Here is a 14,620-nt window from a genome sequence, read left to right as displayed (position 1 = left end):
CTTTGGAGAGAGGAATGAAATGGAAACATATTGTGATTTGATAAGCCATTGTGGTGTTTCTCTTGTTATCTGTCATGAGTCATGACCCTTATGTTCTTCATTCTGTTGTAAATTTTTTTTTTTTTCAGGTTCTAGCAAGCAGAACGAAGATTTATATCATATTGGAGTTCATTACAGGTGGTGAATTGTTCGATAAAATTGTGAGTAGCGCAAGAGCGTCCCTCTTTGCCATATATTTGCTTAATTACCATATATGGTATTGGTGATGATGAATATAAATAATTTTGCAGATACATCATGGACGTCTTAGCGAGGCTGAAGCTAGAAGATATTTCCAACAGCTTATTGATGGCGTAGATTATTGCCACAGCAAGGGAGTCTATCACAGAGATTTGAAGGTTGGTGGTGTTGAGTTGGATCAGGAAATTTTTTGCTCATCCTAATCATGATTCCTTCTAAATTTTTTGTTTTCACCTTGTGCAGCCAGAGAATCTTTTACTTGATTCACAAGGCAATATAAAAATTTCAGATTTTGGTTTAAGCGCATTACCAGAACAGGTGAGCTTGTTATCTAGTAGTTTTCATGTATGACTTCCGTACATGTAGATGAATTGATACCAATGACCTTGGTGAATTTCTTCTTAGGGTGTGAGTCTCCTTCGGACAACTTGTGGCACTCCAAACTATGTAGCCCCCGAGGTAAAACACAGCAGTGCTTGATGTTTGGTTAAATTTCAGTTTCAGTCATGTGCAGATACTAACTATTCTTATGTTGGGTTCTGTTTTTTGAATTTGTGAGCTTAGGTACTCAGTCACAAGGGTTACAATGGTGCTGTGGCAGATGTTTGGTCCTGTGGGGTTATCCTCTATGTCCTATTGGCTGGATACCTTCCCTTTGATGAGCTTGATCTAACCACCTTATACAGTAAGGTATAAATTCAAACTTGTTAAATATATATTTTTCAATTTTGACTAGATTGAACTGTAGTAAAAATATTTGTCTTAAATATTTATTTTGCTCGTAGTCGCATTCATCAGTTAGTATTATCTAGAAATTTAGGATGATAAACATAGTAATGCCTGATTTTTTCTGGATGAACTTCTTAGCAAATATCATTTTTGTATTTTGTTTGGATGTAAATTTGGGTCGATCTGTTTATTCACTTTGTATTTTAGGAGTGCTAGAGCAGCAATTAGTGGGGGCTGGAAACAAATATTTTTCATCTATAGTAGTCTTTTCTCCATCATTTGATAGGTGCTAACTGCAGTAGTGTCAGGCTACAAAGTTTTTGTAGCTACCTCTTCTCTTCTCAAGCAGAAGCAAGAGTGTTTTTCATCAAATAAGATGTCGGATTGTTAGTAATGCTAATGAACTTTCCTTGGTTTTCTTGTTAACTCTTGCAGATTAATAAAGCAGACTTTTCATGCCCTTCTTGGTTTCCTGTAGGGGCAAAATCATTGATATGTAGAATTTTGGACACAAATCCTGAAACGGTGAGTATTGGTTGCAAAGATTAGTTGTGACTGTCTATTACAAAATGAATGTTGTATGACCACAGAGCAGAAATAATTGAGTCTTTGATGTGGTTGATATTTTGATGCTAAGCATCTGAACAAATTGTGATGATGTGTAGTTCACAATCCTATGTGTGATTGTGATTTATAGGACTGTTTTCCTTTAATAGTAAATCCAATTGTGGAAAAGTTCGGAATTTTATTGAAACTTGAAAGCATCTAATAGCCTGCAATTGATTCTTCAGTTGTAGGCGTGACATGACATGTTATGACCTTATTATTTCTCTCCATTTGGATATTAAAATGAGATGATTTTAGTATTTTTCACTAGTACTGATGGGCAGAATGATGTTTATAGTAAATGCAAATATAATAATTCCGAAGCTATGTTTCGCCCTTTATTTCATGATCCTTTTCTCAAGTACTAACACCTCATGTGGAGGTACATGCTTCATTCGTTCTTGAAGTTCAGAAACTTCTTGGGTTATACATGTAATGCTTAGCCAACTAATACCATCTTTCTGATGGGCTTAAGTCTCACCTCTGTTTCAAGATCCTGGTTGTTTCTGATAATTCTGTTTACCTCTCGCGTTTGCAGCGTATAACCATAGAACAAATAAGAAACGATGAATGGTTTCAGAGGGGATACGTTCCAGTCAGCCTTCAGGAGCATGAAGATGTAAATCTGGATGACATAAATGCTGCTTTTGATGATGCCGAGGTCTATCATTCCTTTATGCTTTATCTTCAGTTTGTCTTATAGGATTTTTATTCATTTATTTAAATTATTCTGTCTTCATTTCCAACCCATTCATTCAGCTTATTTTGTGTTTGAAGAATCATGTATGAATCCTAAGAGGCATATCAAAGAACCCAAAACACTAACAATTAACAAACAATAATAAACTAAAACTGAATTATGTTATTCCTGGAAAACCATTCTATTACATGTCAATATGAAATCATGAAAACTCTACTGCAGACGACATGAATATATAACGCAGAAGAAAGGAATATTAAGTTAAGGGAAGCTTAGGGCATCCAAATTGCATGCAATACAAGTATTAGTACAAGTATTGCCGTTTTTCACATTGTGTCCCTGCTCTTTAGTTACGGACACTAGCTTATTTTTTCCCAGTTGAGTTCATATGGTGATTATCTTCCCAGCTTTGCTGACATGCTGTTTATTTTGTCATTGAAGGAAGAGAGAGATATTCGTCAAAGCCATAATGAGGACATGGGTCCCTTATTGCTTAATGCATTTGACTTGATCATTCTATCTCAAGGCTTAAACCTCGCATCAATGTTTGACAAGGGACAGGTACTTAATAATGTCTTTCTGTGTGCTATGAGGCTCAATCATCATATCTCGACATGCTCAAATAACAGCCCATATAATATTGCCCTCCCAAGGGTAGTTTGCATAATAATAGATGTAACCGTTACCTTGTTAAGACACGCTAGGACGAAAAATACATTCTCTCACTTTGGATATTCTGTCATTTAAAGATCTAAGACTCACTTATTTTTTTCCCTTCATATGTAGTGGTAGAACAATTATTTTATTTTGTTGGACTGATATTGTCACAGGGCTCTCTTAAGCATCACACACGTTTTATATCTCAAAAGCCAGCAAAGGTGGTTTTATCAAGTATGGAAGTTGTGGCCCAATCAATGGGATTTAAGACGCATATTCGCAACTTTAAGGTTGGTAACCTGTGATCTGCATAACTGATAACAACTATATCTCCCTCTTGCTTCCACTTCTTTTGTTGCTCTGGTTTTGTTTGCATCATTTTGCTCAATCATGTATGAATGCAATTGTAAACTTTTAGCATCTGGTGTCATTTTAACTTGAATTAGATGTCACTGAGGTTATTCTGCAGCTGAAGTGATATTGTTATGAAATTTCAGATGAGAATAGAGGGTGTCTCAGCAAATAAAACATCTTTTTTCTCGGTTATTCTGGAGGTACGTATCGATGCATCTAACAGAATTTTGAATGTATGTAAACATTTCAACCAGCAAAATAATAATACATTTGTCTTGGTTAAAGGTTTTTGAGGTGGCTCCCACATTTTATATGGTGGACATTCAGAATGCAGCTGGAGATGCTGGCGAATATCTCAATGTCAGTTTTCCGAAACCTCATTATGTTGATTGCTTTAGTTCAATTTTATTCATGACAGGAAGTTTCACACTCTTCTGTCTTGCAGTTTTACAAGAGTTTTTGCGGCAATCTTGACGATATAATCTGGAAACCACCTCATGAAGCAAGCAAATCAAGGATCTCTAAGACTAAAAGCAAAAGGCGATAGTTTCATCCGTTGTAATACCTTCCTCTTTGATTGTAAAAAAAGGAAGAGGGGGAGGGGGTGTATTCATAGTTATAGAACATCAACTTCTCTCACAATTGAGAGTTATAGTGTTATAGATTATATGTTTATATGTTTGTAGAGAATAATTTCTATTAGTTGACAGTGTGTCATTGCATAGAAATTATTCTTTATGTTTTTTATCGATCATTCGATCTAGAATCGCTGGTTTTCAGTAAATCTTTATTGTTTGGTTTCTTAGTCCTACTTCTAAAATTCCTCCTCTTGAGAAATTCGAGAATGGAAGCTTTTTTTTTTTTCCCATCTCCCAGAAGAGTGTATGCAATGTTTGTGGCCATTAGTTTGGTTTGATACATTATAGATAGATCTCTCTTGGCACTTAATTTCCTCCATTTACCAAGCTTAAATTGACCTGAGATTTTGTGTGGAACCGAAAAGTACTGAAACATTTTGAATGAATTTGGCGTCAGGTTCTTAGTAGTAGTAGTAAGTTGGATACTAGAAAGCAAACGGTCATGTTGTGTTGAAATATGAATGTCATGACATGAAGATTCGACTAAATTTTTATATTGGTTGTCGAAGATCTAACACAACCCTCCTCCTTTATCTGGGTTTGGGACCGACTATGTACCGCAAGTGTAACATAGACGGAGTTTGTTGAAATATAAATGAAAGAAAAGAAAAAGAGAAGCCTTTTGATCATTTGAACATGATACTTTATTTCAACATATATCAGATTACTTTTACATCCTACTGCAGACTTTCTTCTAAAACCAAAACTTTTGTTTTCTACTACTAAATTAATACTTTATTTCAACATATATCTGATTATAGGGGCTCTGGTGCATCTGTGATTTGGGTTCTTCTTGTGCTTCTTGGATGGACTGCCAGTATGCCGCTGGCCGCCGGCTTTGGCTTCGGCTTCCGCAGTAAACATCAAGTCTTAAATTACTGTTGTTGTAATCTTCAACTATATATTTTGTGTTAAAGAAATGGTAGCAACTTAAGATGTAAAATGTTCCGTGAACAATTCATTTCAACTACACTACTAAACATATAAAAGATGTGCAATTTAAACTTTGATATATGTATTTTGCATTATTTTTAGTTAGTTAAGTGAAGTCTATCTTCGCCGATGAGTAATAGTTCAAATGGTATAGTCTCCCCATACTCAATTAAAAGGTTGCGGGTTCGAGTCTCCTATCTTTGGTAAAAAAAAAAAAAAAAAGGGAAGTCTATCTTCACCTCTTATATTTGCATAAACATAAATTTTAATATATCGCAGTTTGATGATAAACTGGTAATTAAAACAAATAAATTTTACTTATTTTATTTTAAGTTATATGGATGGGCTAATTTGCTAAACTTGTACTACAAGTAGTTATATGGTTGACTTTACTAAATACATTTACTATAAGTAAAAAATAATTCAAAAATTTAATATTTACTCATCTACTATTTTATCTGTGGAAGGCTAAATAAAAGTTGTTCAAACCGAATTTTAAACATAGTAAGCTCGTATTAGCAACTAGCAAAGAAAAAAAAATGACCCCCCAAAAAAAAATAGCAAAGAAAAGACTTGGCTATTGTTGTTATTTGGACCACTCAAATTCCACACGTCTTGCTAATGACCAAACATTGGGTTCATGTCCATCCATCTCTGTAGCAATCGTTACATGAAAATGTCATTTCTCTAGTTTAGACCTTGTTGCTAGTGGGATATGCTTTAGAAATAGAAATATGGTTGCGTTTGTTTTTGAGAACAGGATAGGACAAAACACTGAGAACAAGATATGAGAGACAGAGACAAAATTTTGTATTCTTGTATTCTGTTTAGTGATAAACTAAAACAAATTTTAAAAATCAAATTTATTCTCATTTTTTTTATTCAAAAAATTTGAGATGAAAAATATAATAATAAAAAATTATAATTATAAAAATCTAACAAGAATAATGAAAGAAAAAATAAAAAATAAGCTGTGTCCCTTGTTAGTGTCTCCGTGTTCTTTCTGTCGGATGGACACAAAATACATTAATTCAGTGTCCCTGGATACATTGCCTCTGTTTATGTCTCCTTTGTCAAATATAATTTTGTGTTTCTATGTCCTGTCTTGTCTCTGTAAACAAACGCACCATATAGGAACATTGAATAAGCTAAGGGAGATTTATGAGTATTTATGGCATTTATCTAAGGGCGAAACTCTGCCAAAATTGTGTCAATTGAAAATTTTTTAGGTTGTGACCGTGAGGCTGTGAGCCTGATAATGGAAGGGTATACGACTTATATAGCCAGTATTGAGGACGTAAATTAAACAAAAAGTCAAAAACAATATCTGTATACTAAAAATCAATTATCAAATTAATCATTGTGTAATTAAATTAATAGTAATCAGCTTTCTACTTTATTTCACTAAAAATATTAGTCTCCAGACTATTTTTCTTTTGTCTTTTTTTTTGTCTGTATGATAATAAAAGTAGTGATATATCTTAATATTGTAATTTTTAGTATTTTTTAAAATTGTAAAAGATATACAAATCAGAAAATCTAATTTTTGTACTTCAATTTTTTTTTATTTTTTAACAGAAATCTCTCGATCTAATTTCTATACCTCTCACAAATCGGATGGTTTGATTTCTTCTTCTCTAATTAAACGGTTTTACATTTGAGAGTAACACTCCAATAGTCTACATTTCAAAAAAATACCATTTGCTACTCCAATATCAAAAACAAAAAGTGTATATTATTTGGTCAAGCAACCAATTTCGTCCTTCTCTACACTCCTTTACGTATTTTATTGGAACAGAGAAATGTCCCTATAGAACCAAACTTTTGCCCAACATAAAACTGGAATGGTTGTTTCTTCCACTGTAAACAGTCTCAACACTAAGATTTTGTTTGGATGGAAGAAATTAAGTCAAAGAAAATAAGTGAAAAAGAAAGAAAAATGGAGTGAAAATTCATTTGTTTGGATGAAGAAAAATGTATATAATTAATTTTCTTTTATTTTTTTCTACTAGAGCCAATTTTTGGTGTAGATTATATATATTCCTATTTTATCAAAGAGTTTTACATGGAAGAATTGATATCTCAAAAAAAATCTTATAATAAAAATTTAGATTTTTCACCATAAATTCTATATATTAAAATTTTCTAACTCATCATGTTAATGTTTTTATTGTGACCCACCCAACCATAAAAAAAACTATCTGCAAAAGATTCTAATAATTGGTAAAAGGTGGAATGAAGTGTGATAGATTTTAAAATGCTTATTGTAACAGCCTAGATTATCGGCTAGTACGATTTTGTCCATTTTGGCACACAAGACTTCACGGTTTTGTCTTTAATGATAGGGATAATAGTCGAAACCTCTCATACTCACTCGTCAAAACGGGTCATATTAAGGAGAGGTATTCACACCCTTATAAGACATGCTTCGTTTCCTCCCCAATCGATGTGGGACCTTACAATCCACCCCTAAGGGAGTCCAGCGCCCTCGCTGACACATCGATCCGGGCTCCAGCTTTAATACCATCTGTAACAACCCAAACCACCCGCTAGCACGATATTGTCCGCTTTAGCACACAAGGTCTCACGATTTTGCCTTTGACGAGTGAGTGTGAGGGATTTTGGCTATCATCTCTATCGTCAAAGACAAAACTATAAAGTCTTGTGTGCCAAAGCGGACAATATCGTACTAGGGGGTGGTTTGGGCGGTTACACTTACTCTTAATAAAGGGAAATAGGGAATGCTGCTAAACATTTTGTGATGCTACTTGAAAATCAACTACAACTAACTATAAGTAGATTTTCTTATTTTCCTATTTGAACTTGAATATAGAAAAACTTGAAACATGATTAATAAGTAATATAACGCTCTAAAAAGAAGTTACACATATATAAACAAATATATTGTCACCTAACCTTAATAAACCTTATTTATCATTGCTCGAGCGACTTAAGAATTGAAACTTATTTGAAGAAGCAGCATATCTAGCAGAAAATCCATGGCGCAACGATTCTTCGTCGTCCTCCACGCAACCCTCGTCGAAGTTTTGAGCATAGCTTAAAGGGTCATACCTAAAACCACCGACGGATTTGTAAGCGCCGGCCGATCTCTTCCTCCATGGAAGCTTAAACTTGAGACGCCCGAAACATGAAAGCAACCCTCCTTCTACTTTGCTTCTTGGAGTTGAAGATGATGAACTATTTCTCTCCATGGCTTGAGATAATTGCTACCTTCATCGAATGAGTTTATTTTTTGGCTCTTGTCTTGTTCCAAGCTTCCAACACTTCTATTTTATGCTATGGATTTTAGTGTGTGGTAGAAAAGGTATTATTTAAGCAGAAAATCTCATAGCATTCCGCGTGTTTATTTTTTATTAATTATTAAATTATTCTTCCACCTTACTCTATGACAACAATAAAAAAAAATCTCGTGACCCATAAATTCATCCTAACAAAATATCCATTTATTTGTTTTTATCTTTTTTAAGTCAATGCTATGATATTATAATAAAATTATAATTAAATTTATGTATTTTGTTGGACTGAATTTATAAGTTAGGAGACTTTTTTATTGTTGTTGTAGATTAAGGTGAAAGAGTAGTTTAATATTAATAAATAATAATTAATAATGCAAAGGAATATATATCAAACAATATAACTTTGTCGTGATGGATTGGTCCATATTGTAATATGAAGAGAATCTTAGTGTAAATGGGTACAGTATATGATTTTTAAGCTTTTGGTAAAACGTGCGGAGGATATAAATTTGTTCTTGATCAATAAGAAAAAGTTGAAAGGAAGAAAATAATTCATCATAGATGCATAATATCACTTTAGTTTGATTGTAGTAAATACAATCCCCAATGGTTAGGTTGATTAAGATAGTAAACAACTTTGATTTTATGATTCATATTTCATAGCAAAATCTATATTATATATATTTACCTTTTTTTTTTTTACTATATAACATACTTAATATCTTGACTTATATCAAATTTATTGTTATTAGGATAAAGTATATTTTTTATTTTTGAAGTTTGTTAAAATTTTTAAAAATATTTCTAAATTGTATTTTATTTCAATCTTGTCCTAAAACTTTTTTATTTGCATCAAATATAGTCATGACGGTTATTTTTTCAAAAAATTTAGTAACAATTTCATAAGAGCATCTTTCAACACAAATAAACCAGACATAGTTATCACGTATTATTATTGAATTGACCCTAAACTTTTTAAAAATTTAGCTGTTTAAGATATATTTGATGCAAGTTGAAAACTTCAGAGACAAAAATTGAAGCAAAATAAAACTTATGAATATTTTTAAAATTTTTAACAAACTTCAAATACAAAAAAATATACTTTACCCTTATTATTATCTACATTTAACTTATAAAAGATGGATTAATAGACAGGTTAATGTCTAATAATAACAATAATAATAATATTGCTTTTTATATTGCCTATAATAAATATGTTAATGCCTATTAATATACTAATCATGAATTCATAATAATGAAAATAATGAAGATTATTGCTGACTAATGGGTTACTGCATTTTAAACTCCCAATACTTATTTAAACAGACTAGTGAGTTAATCACTAAACCAATGCATCTTGGTTACTATTTGCAATTTATAGGCACATTCTTATGTGAATGCTTCAACATTGAATATAATTGATAATGGTGGTTGAAGTTGAAACTAGTCTCGCTTGCACAAGAAATAAGAAAGAGACTTGCTTGTTTCATCATGGCGGGTGGGGCAATGATTCTGATGTTTTAGAAAAGAATATTCCTAGCAGACAAAAATTGTGCCCAAGCTCATTTGGCTTACGAAATTGTGACTGTACTTTGATTTTTATTTTATATACAGAATTAATTAATGCACACATTTCTCCCTTTAAGTACAGTGAGATATCTACATCTACGTGGAACCCGTCATGTTCCTCACCTATCTGAAAATGTGAGTTAAATGTTTGAGGGAGGAAAAAAAATATATTTATACAAGTACTAGGTGATAATTAGAGCAAATAGTTTGTAATTCTAAACATACTTGTAACTTTTTAGAAGGAAAATTAAGATGAGATAGGAAAAAGAAGAAGTTAAGAATTTGTGCATAAAACTCTAAACCTTTTGTGACTTGTAATGAAAATTATCTAACAATTTTGAGATTCATTAGCATAAACACTTAAGTGTGTGTTAGTTGGGAGCTAACAATTAATCATTAATCTGTCGGAGTTTACCACAATTTGGGTATTAGTAGACAACATTTTTCTTTTTGGTTCACCAGAATTTTATTGATTAGAAATTTAATGCCTAGTTTCCTACATCCATAGTTACAAGCAACAACAAACCTTTTTTTATCTATAGTATCCCTCATCCCGACAGGTCAAAATTAATCTATTACGGATCAAAACTCCATTTAAGGGTTTGCTGTTGGCCAATAAATTACTGCATGTACAATGCAAAATTCGAACTCTCAACACTTGTTTAAGCGGACTAGTGAGTTAATCACTAGACTAACTCAAGTTGATTAAAGCAACAACAAACCTAAACCTTGCTTCACCGCACCAAATCTGTTTCTATACATAAGTCTTTCAAGTTTGAGAATTCTACATGACCCATATCTTTAAGTTTTCATATTACCAAGTGAACTACAAATTACACATCTCTCAAACTTGAATAAGGTCTAATTTGGATAAACAGTTTAATTAAGCTCCTTTTGAAAAAATAGCTTAAATAATAAATAATTATATTAAAAATAATTTATAAATAAATTATTTTTTATTTGAATTTTTAGTTTTAAAAGTACTTATTTTAAAAGAAATGTGATAAAAAAAATTATCATGAGAGAAGTCATTATTTTTAACTAATCTATAAAGTCCTAAATAACTTCTTAGAAAACTCCTAAATAACTTCTTAGAAAACTGCAATTTGGTTTTGAAAATTGCACCAGATATTAATACTACTAAAAAAATTACTTTTGAAACTTCTCAAACGGACCTTAAATCATTTTGGCCCTTATTTTGTTTTCCACAAAACCCCAAAAGAACACACTAAATACATTTCTACCCTATCACCACTCCTGTGTAACTCTGACAGTTTGAAGCTGCCTTTGCCGTCAACAGGAAGCCGGTGCATAAAGTTGGAAGGAGTTGACGACATGGAAGGATCCGCAGGATAAAGCTAGACTGCATCAGGCTAGTGGCAGTGTTTCGGCTCTAATATGGAAGAAGAGAAAGAAGGAGATGCTGAGAGATGTCGATGAACAGAAAAATGGGGGAGAGGAGCCGCCGGCAAAAAAGATAAGCAACGGCGGCCCCTCAAACCGTAGTCCTCCGGACTTGTGGTGTTTTAGGCCATGGGTAGTAGCCGAAACCTAACCCGGCCTACCATTTCAAAAAATGTGACGTTGTGATAATTTGGATTTGAATGACAAGTGCTCACCAACTAAAATAAAAAGGATGATAATACCAAAAGTAAAAAAAGAGGGCATAAAATGATCATATCCAGTTCTTTTTTTCTTACATGGATGCTTACACTTGTCTAGGATTACAATCACGGCTATCCAACACTCATCTTCCCACAATTCCAAAAGAATAAAATATAAGAGAATCTTGTATCTACAACCCCAAATTGAGGCATCAAAGTCTTACTATTTCTCATCAAGTCATACCAATTGCCAATTGCCAACCAAACTGACCTTTTTTTGTGTGTATACTATAATTCCTAGATATTTTATACCTCCATATCTTAAACCTTTACATATACTAACTCATATATACCCTTGAAATACAAATTCCAGTTTGATTTTCCAAGCCATCTAACTTGTTCTTCATTCATCTCATACAACCTATAGTTATAGTACAACCTATACGTACTACTAGTCTACTACAAACCAATAGTATTCCTTATGATTAAGGGAAAAAAATTGCACATCAATAAGTGAGTAACAATAACATAATATAATAACATTTGACAAATAAACTAGTACAATATTAAAATCGGATGGCCTAGTTAAATGAAGATACAGAGAGAGGGAAAAAAAGAAAAACGGCAAACAAGATGGATAAAGCTATTTTCACAGATGACCAAATATGCAATGCTTCAATTGCAGACAACAAAAATTGCAAGAAGATCAAGACTGCCCCAGATATTTTAAAGTTGAATAAACATTTTCAAGCAGCAACAAAATTAATGTTTAGTTACCCCCATGCAAGATCAATTATGGTCTCTAGAATTGATTTGAAACAAGTGATTTTATTTTTATTTTTATTTTTATTTTTATTTTTACTTTTATTTTTTTGAACCTTTTGTCGGAATGACCCAATATAGACCACTTCACATTAACACTAAATCCCTAACTAAACAAATCTTACAAAAGCATAGACGAGTATGAACATGTTCTTTGGATTTAATCATCCAAAAAAGGAAAATATGCATAATGAAATTCAAAAAGATGCCTGAGCAAATATAAAAATATAATCTGACATAGCTATGTTTGGATTGAATTACATAATTAAAATTACCTCTACACAAAATTGAGATGCATTTCACTACGCCCTCAACCAGTCCCTCCTCAAAATCTTGATCCAAAAGTAGCTTGCTAACATGAAGGGGCTAACAAAATCTAAGTGCATAAACATTAATAGTTGTTATCTAAAAGTATATAACTACAACAGGTAAAATGCAATTTAATCGCTACATCTTAACTGCTACCTTTTCAACCGAACTTTTCTTAACCAATCCTCTGGAACTCAACTCGTTCAACAACTCCAAAGCTTCGTCAGCTAATCCTTCATAAGCAATGCCCTCTATAAGAATTGTATATGTAGTTTCAGTAGGTTTGCATCCTCTCTCTACCATATAAGCCAGAAAATCGATAGCGCGACTAGTTTGTTGAACCTTGCATAGCCCCAACATGACCGAATTGTAAGTAATAGCATTTGGCCTAATACCTAATCTCTCCAAGTCCCGGAAAATTTTGATAGCCTCGTCGACTTTCCCTTCCCGGCTGAGACCTCCGAGCAGTGAAGAGTAAGTAATTATATCAGGTTTAAGACCTTTTCTGCACATCTCTTCCAAGAGTTCCACAGCCAACTCCGTTTTCCCGGCCTTCGAAAGGCCATCAATAACCGTATTGTAAGTAATCAAAACAGGAGAGCATCCTTTGTGACTAAGTTGATTCAGTATCTCGACAGCAACATCCACCTTCCCATCTTTGCATAATGCTGTGAGTAAAGTATTATATGTCACTATATCAGGATAACAACCCCTAGACACCATTAGTTCCAAGTACTGAATTGCTCTATCCATCTTCTTTTCTTTACAAAAACCATGAAGCAATGGATTGTAACTCAAGGAATTCGGAATACAACCATGCTTTGGCATCTTCTCCAAGATATCGATCGCCCTACCCAACAATCCTTTCCGGCACAAGAAGTTGATCAAAATATTAAAAGTAACAACACTAGGGGCGCAACCCTTGCGAAGCATGTCGGATAACAGCCTCTCCGCATCCATCCATCTCCCGGTGCTACACATGCTCCGCAAAATAATGTTATGAGTAATCACATTCGGTTGGCAACCATATGATGGCATGTTATTCAAGAACTTAATCGCCTCGTCCAACCTGCCTTCCTTACAAATCCCATTGATAAGAACATTAAACGTGACAACATCCGGTTTGCATCCTCTGCTCCTCATCTCATCCAACAATTTCATCGCCTGGCCAACGCCACATTCTTTACAAGTCGCTTCAATCAAAATCGTGTAAGTTATCACATCTGGATAACACTCCCTCTGCAACTGCCTATCTAGAACTTCCATTGCCTGCTTCAATTTCCCACCATCACACAAACTACGCAAGATGGTGTTATAAGTAACCACATCCGGCGCCACGCTCATTCTCTCGAGCACCTGGAGTGCCTTATCTATCTCCCCTGACTTACAGTAACCACTAATCAACACATTGTAAGTTATAACATCAGGGACGGCGCCGGAATCCTCGAGTATCTCGAGGATCCTCGTCGCCTTCTTGGTCCTCCGAGCTCGGCAGAACCCTCGAATCAAAGTGGTGCAGGCAATTACATCAGGGATATCACCCTGGTAAGCCATGCGCTCAAGAAACCTAAGTCCTTCATCTAATTCCCCGTTCCTCACAAGCTTCCTCAGGTACTGGTTGTTCTCAAACTCCTCCAATGTTCTACAAGCTTCCACCGTTCCGTTCGATTCACCGTTCGGCGGCGCCACTGATCTTCCACCACCAAAATGGTGCAATTTACCGTTCGAAACCGCGAGAATGCGGTTATTACTATAACGGTTTCTTCTTCTAAGCTTAATGATGCAGTTAAGTTTTGCAAAGTTAATAGAAGGGCGAGAAAGGGTATTATTGTCCAAAACCCTACCTTTGAAGTTGGAGGAGGGTCTTGTGAGTTCTCTGTGCAAGTTGTGAAAAGAGAAGAACTGTTCGTGTGGTGCCACCAAATCCATCGCTTCAAGTTTGGAGAAGCAATTAGGGATATGAATGTAGTCTTCAGTTGCTTATCCTTATTCCTTTCTCTCCCTCTGCTTTGTTTAATTCCACTTTCTGCAATAGTGCAATACTAAGAGCATTCGTCACACTCTGTGTGTTTGGGCCTTGGGTTCGAGTTTTTGTACAATTAGGCTTCTTTATTTGTGCTTTTCCAAACAAACAAAATGTACATTCAGAATCTAAGCTTTTAGGACCAAAACGAAACAAAACGAAATCTAACAATGGAAACC

The 14,620-nt window shown here is 34.0% G+C and overlaps 2 protein-coding genes across 3 annotated transcripts in view; one reads left to right on the top strand and one right to left on the bottom strand.

Annotated features, from left to right (window-relative positions):
* Positions 1-4,267, top strand: part of LOC107606239 (CBL-interacting serine/threonine-protein kinase 8) — a 5,924-nt gene extending 1,657 nt beyond the window's left edge. For both annotated transcript variants that reach the window (XM_021106535.1, XM_016308262.1), the window contains 12 exons: positions 129-200; positions 291-398; positions 484-558; positions 646-699; positions 805-930; positions 1,405-1,494; positions 2,114-2,236; positions 2,717-2,836; positions 3,106-3,222; positions 3,430-3,486; positions 3,572-3,646; positions 3,732-4,267. In XM_021106535.1, coding sequence (XP_020962194.1) covers positions 129-200; positions 291-398; positions 484-558; positions 646-699; positions 805-930; positions 1,405-1,494; positions 2,114-2,236; positions 2,717-2,836; positions 3,106-3,222; positions 3,430-3,486; positions 3,572-3,646; positions 3,732-3,833 — 1,119 coding nt within the window. In that variant the 3' untranslated portion in view covers positions 3,834-4,267. The remainder of the gene's footprint in view (positions 1-128; positions 201-290; positions 399-483; positions 559-645; positions 700-804; positions 931-1,404; positions 1,495-2,113; positions 2,237-2,716; positions 2,837-3,105; positions 3,223-3,429; positions 3,487-3,571; positions 3,647-3,731) is intronic.
* LOC107606238 (pentatricopeptide repeat-containing protein At1g09900) lies at positions 12,181-14,446 on the bottom strand. The gene is made up of 2 exons (XM_016308260.2): positions 12,575-14,446; positions 12,181-12,485 (listed from the first exon to the last, which is right to left on the bottom strand). The coding sequence occupies exons 1-2, from the start codon at positions 14,345-14,347 to the stop codon at positions 12,462-12,464; spliced, it is 1,797 nt and encodes a 598-aa protein (XP_016163746.1). The 5' UTR covers positions 14,348-14,446; the 3' UTR covers positions 12,181-12,461.

Source organism: Arachis ipaensis, chromosome B07 (assembly GCF_000816755.2).
Source record: "Arachis ipaensis cultivar K30076 chromosome B07, Araip1.1, whole genome shotgun sequence".
In the NCBI taxonomy this organism is placed as follows: domain Eukaryota; kingdom Viridiplantae; phylum Streptophyta; class Magnoliopsida; order Fabales; family Fabaceae; genus Arachis; species Arachis ipaensis.
The sequence above is the reverse complement of the archived record's forward strand: the minus strand, read 5'-3'. Positions and strand labels throughout refer to the sequence as shown.

Excerpts from the sequence above, each read along its gene's own strand:
- LOC107606238 (XM_016308260.2), bottom strand. The coding sequence starts at position 14,347 with ATGGATTTGGTGGCACCACACGAACAGTTCTTCTCTTTTCACAACTTG. Across the intron at positions 12,486-12,574 it reads AGAAAAGTTCGGTTGAAAAG|ATTTTGTTAGCCCCTTCATG; the intron begins GTAGCAGTTAAG and ends TTATGCACTTAG.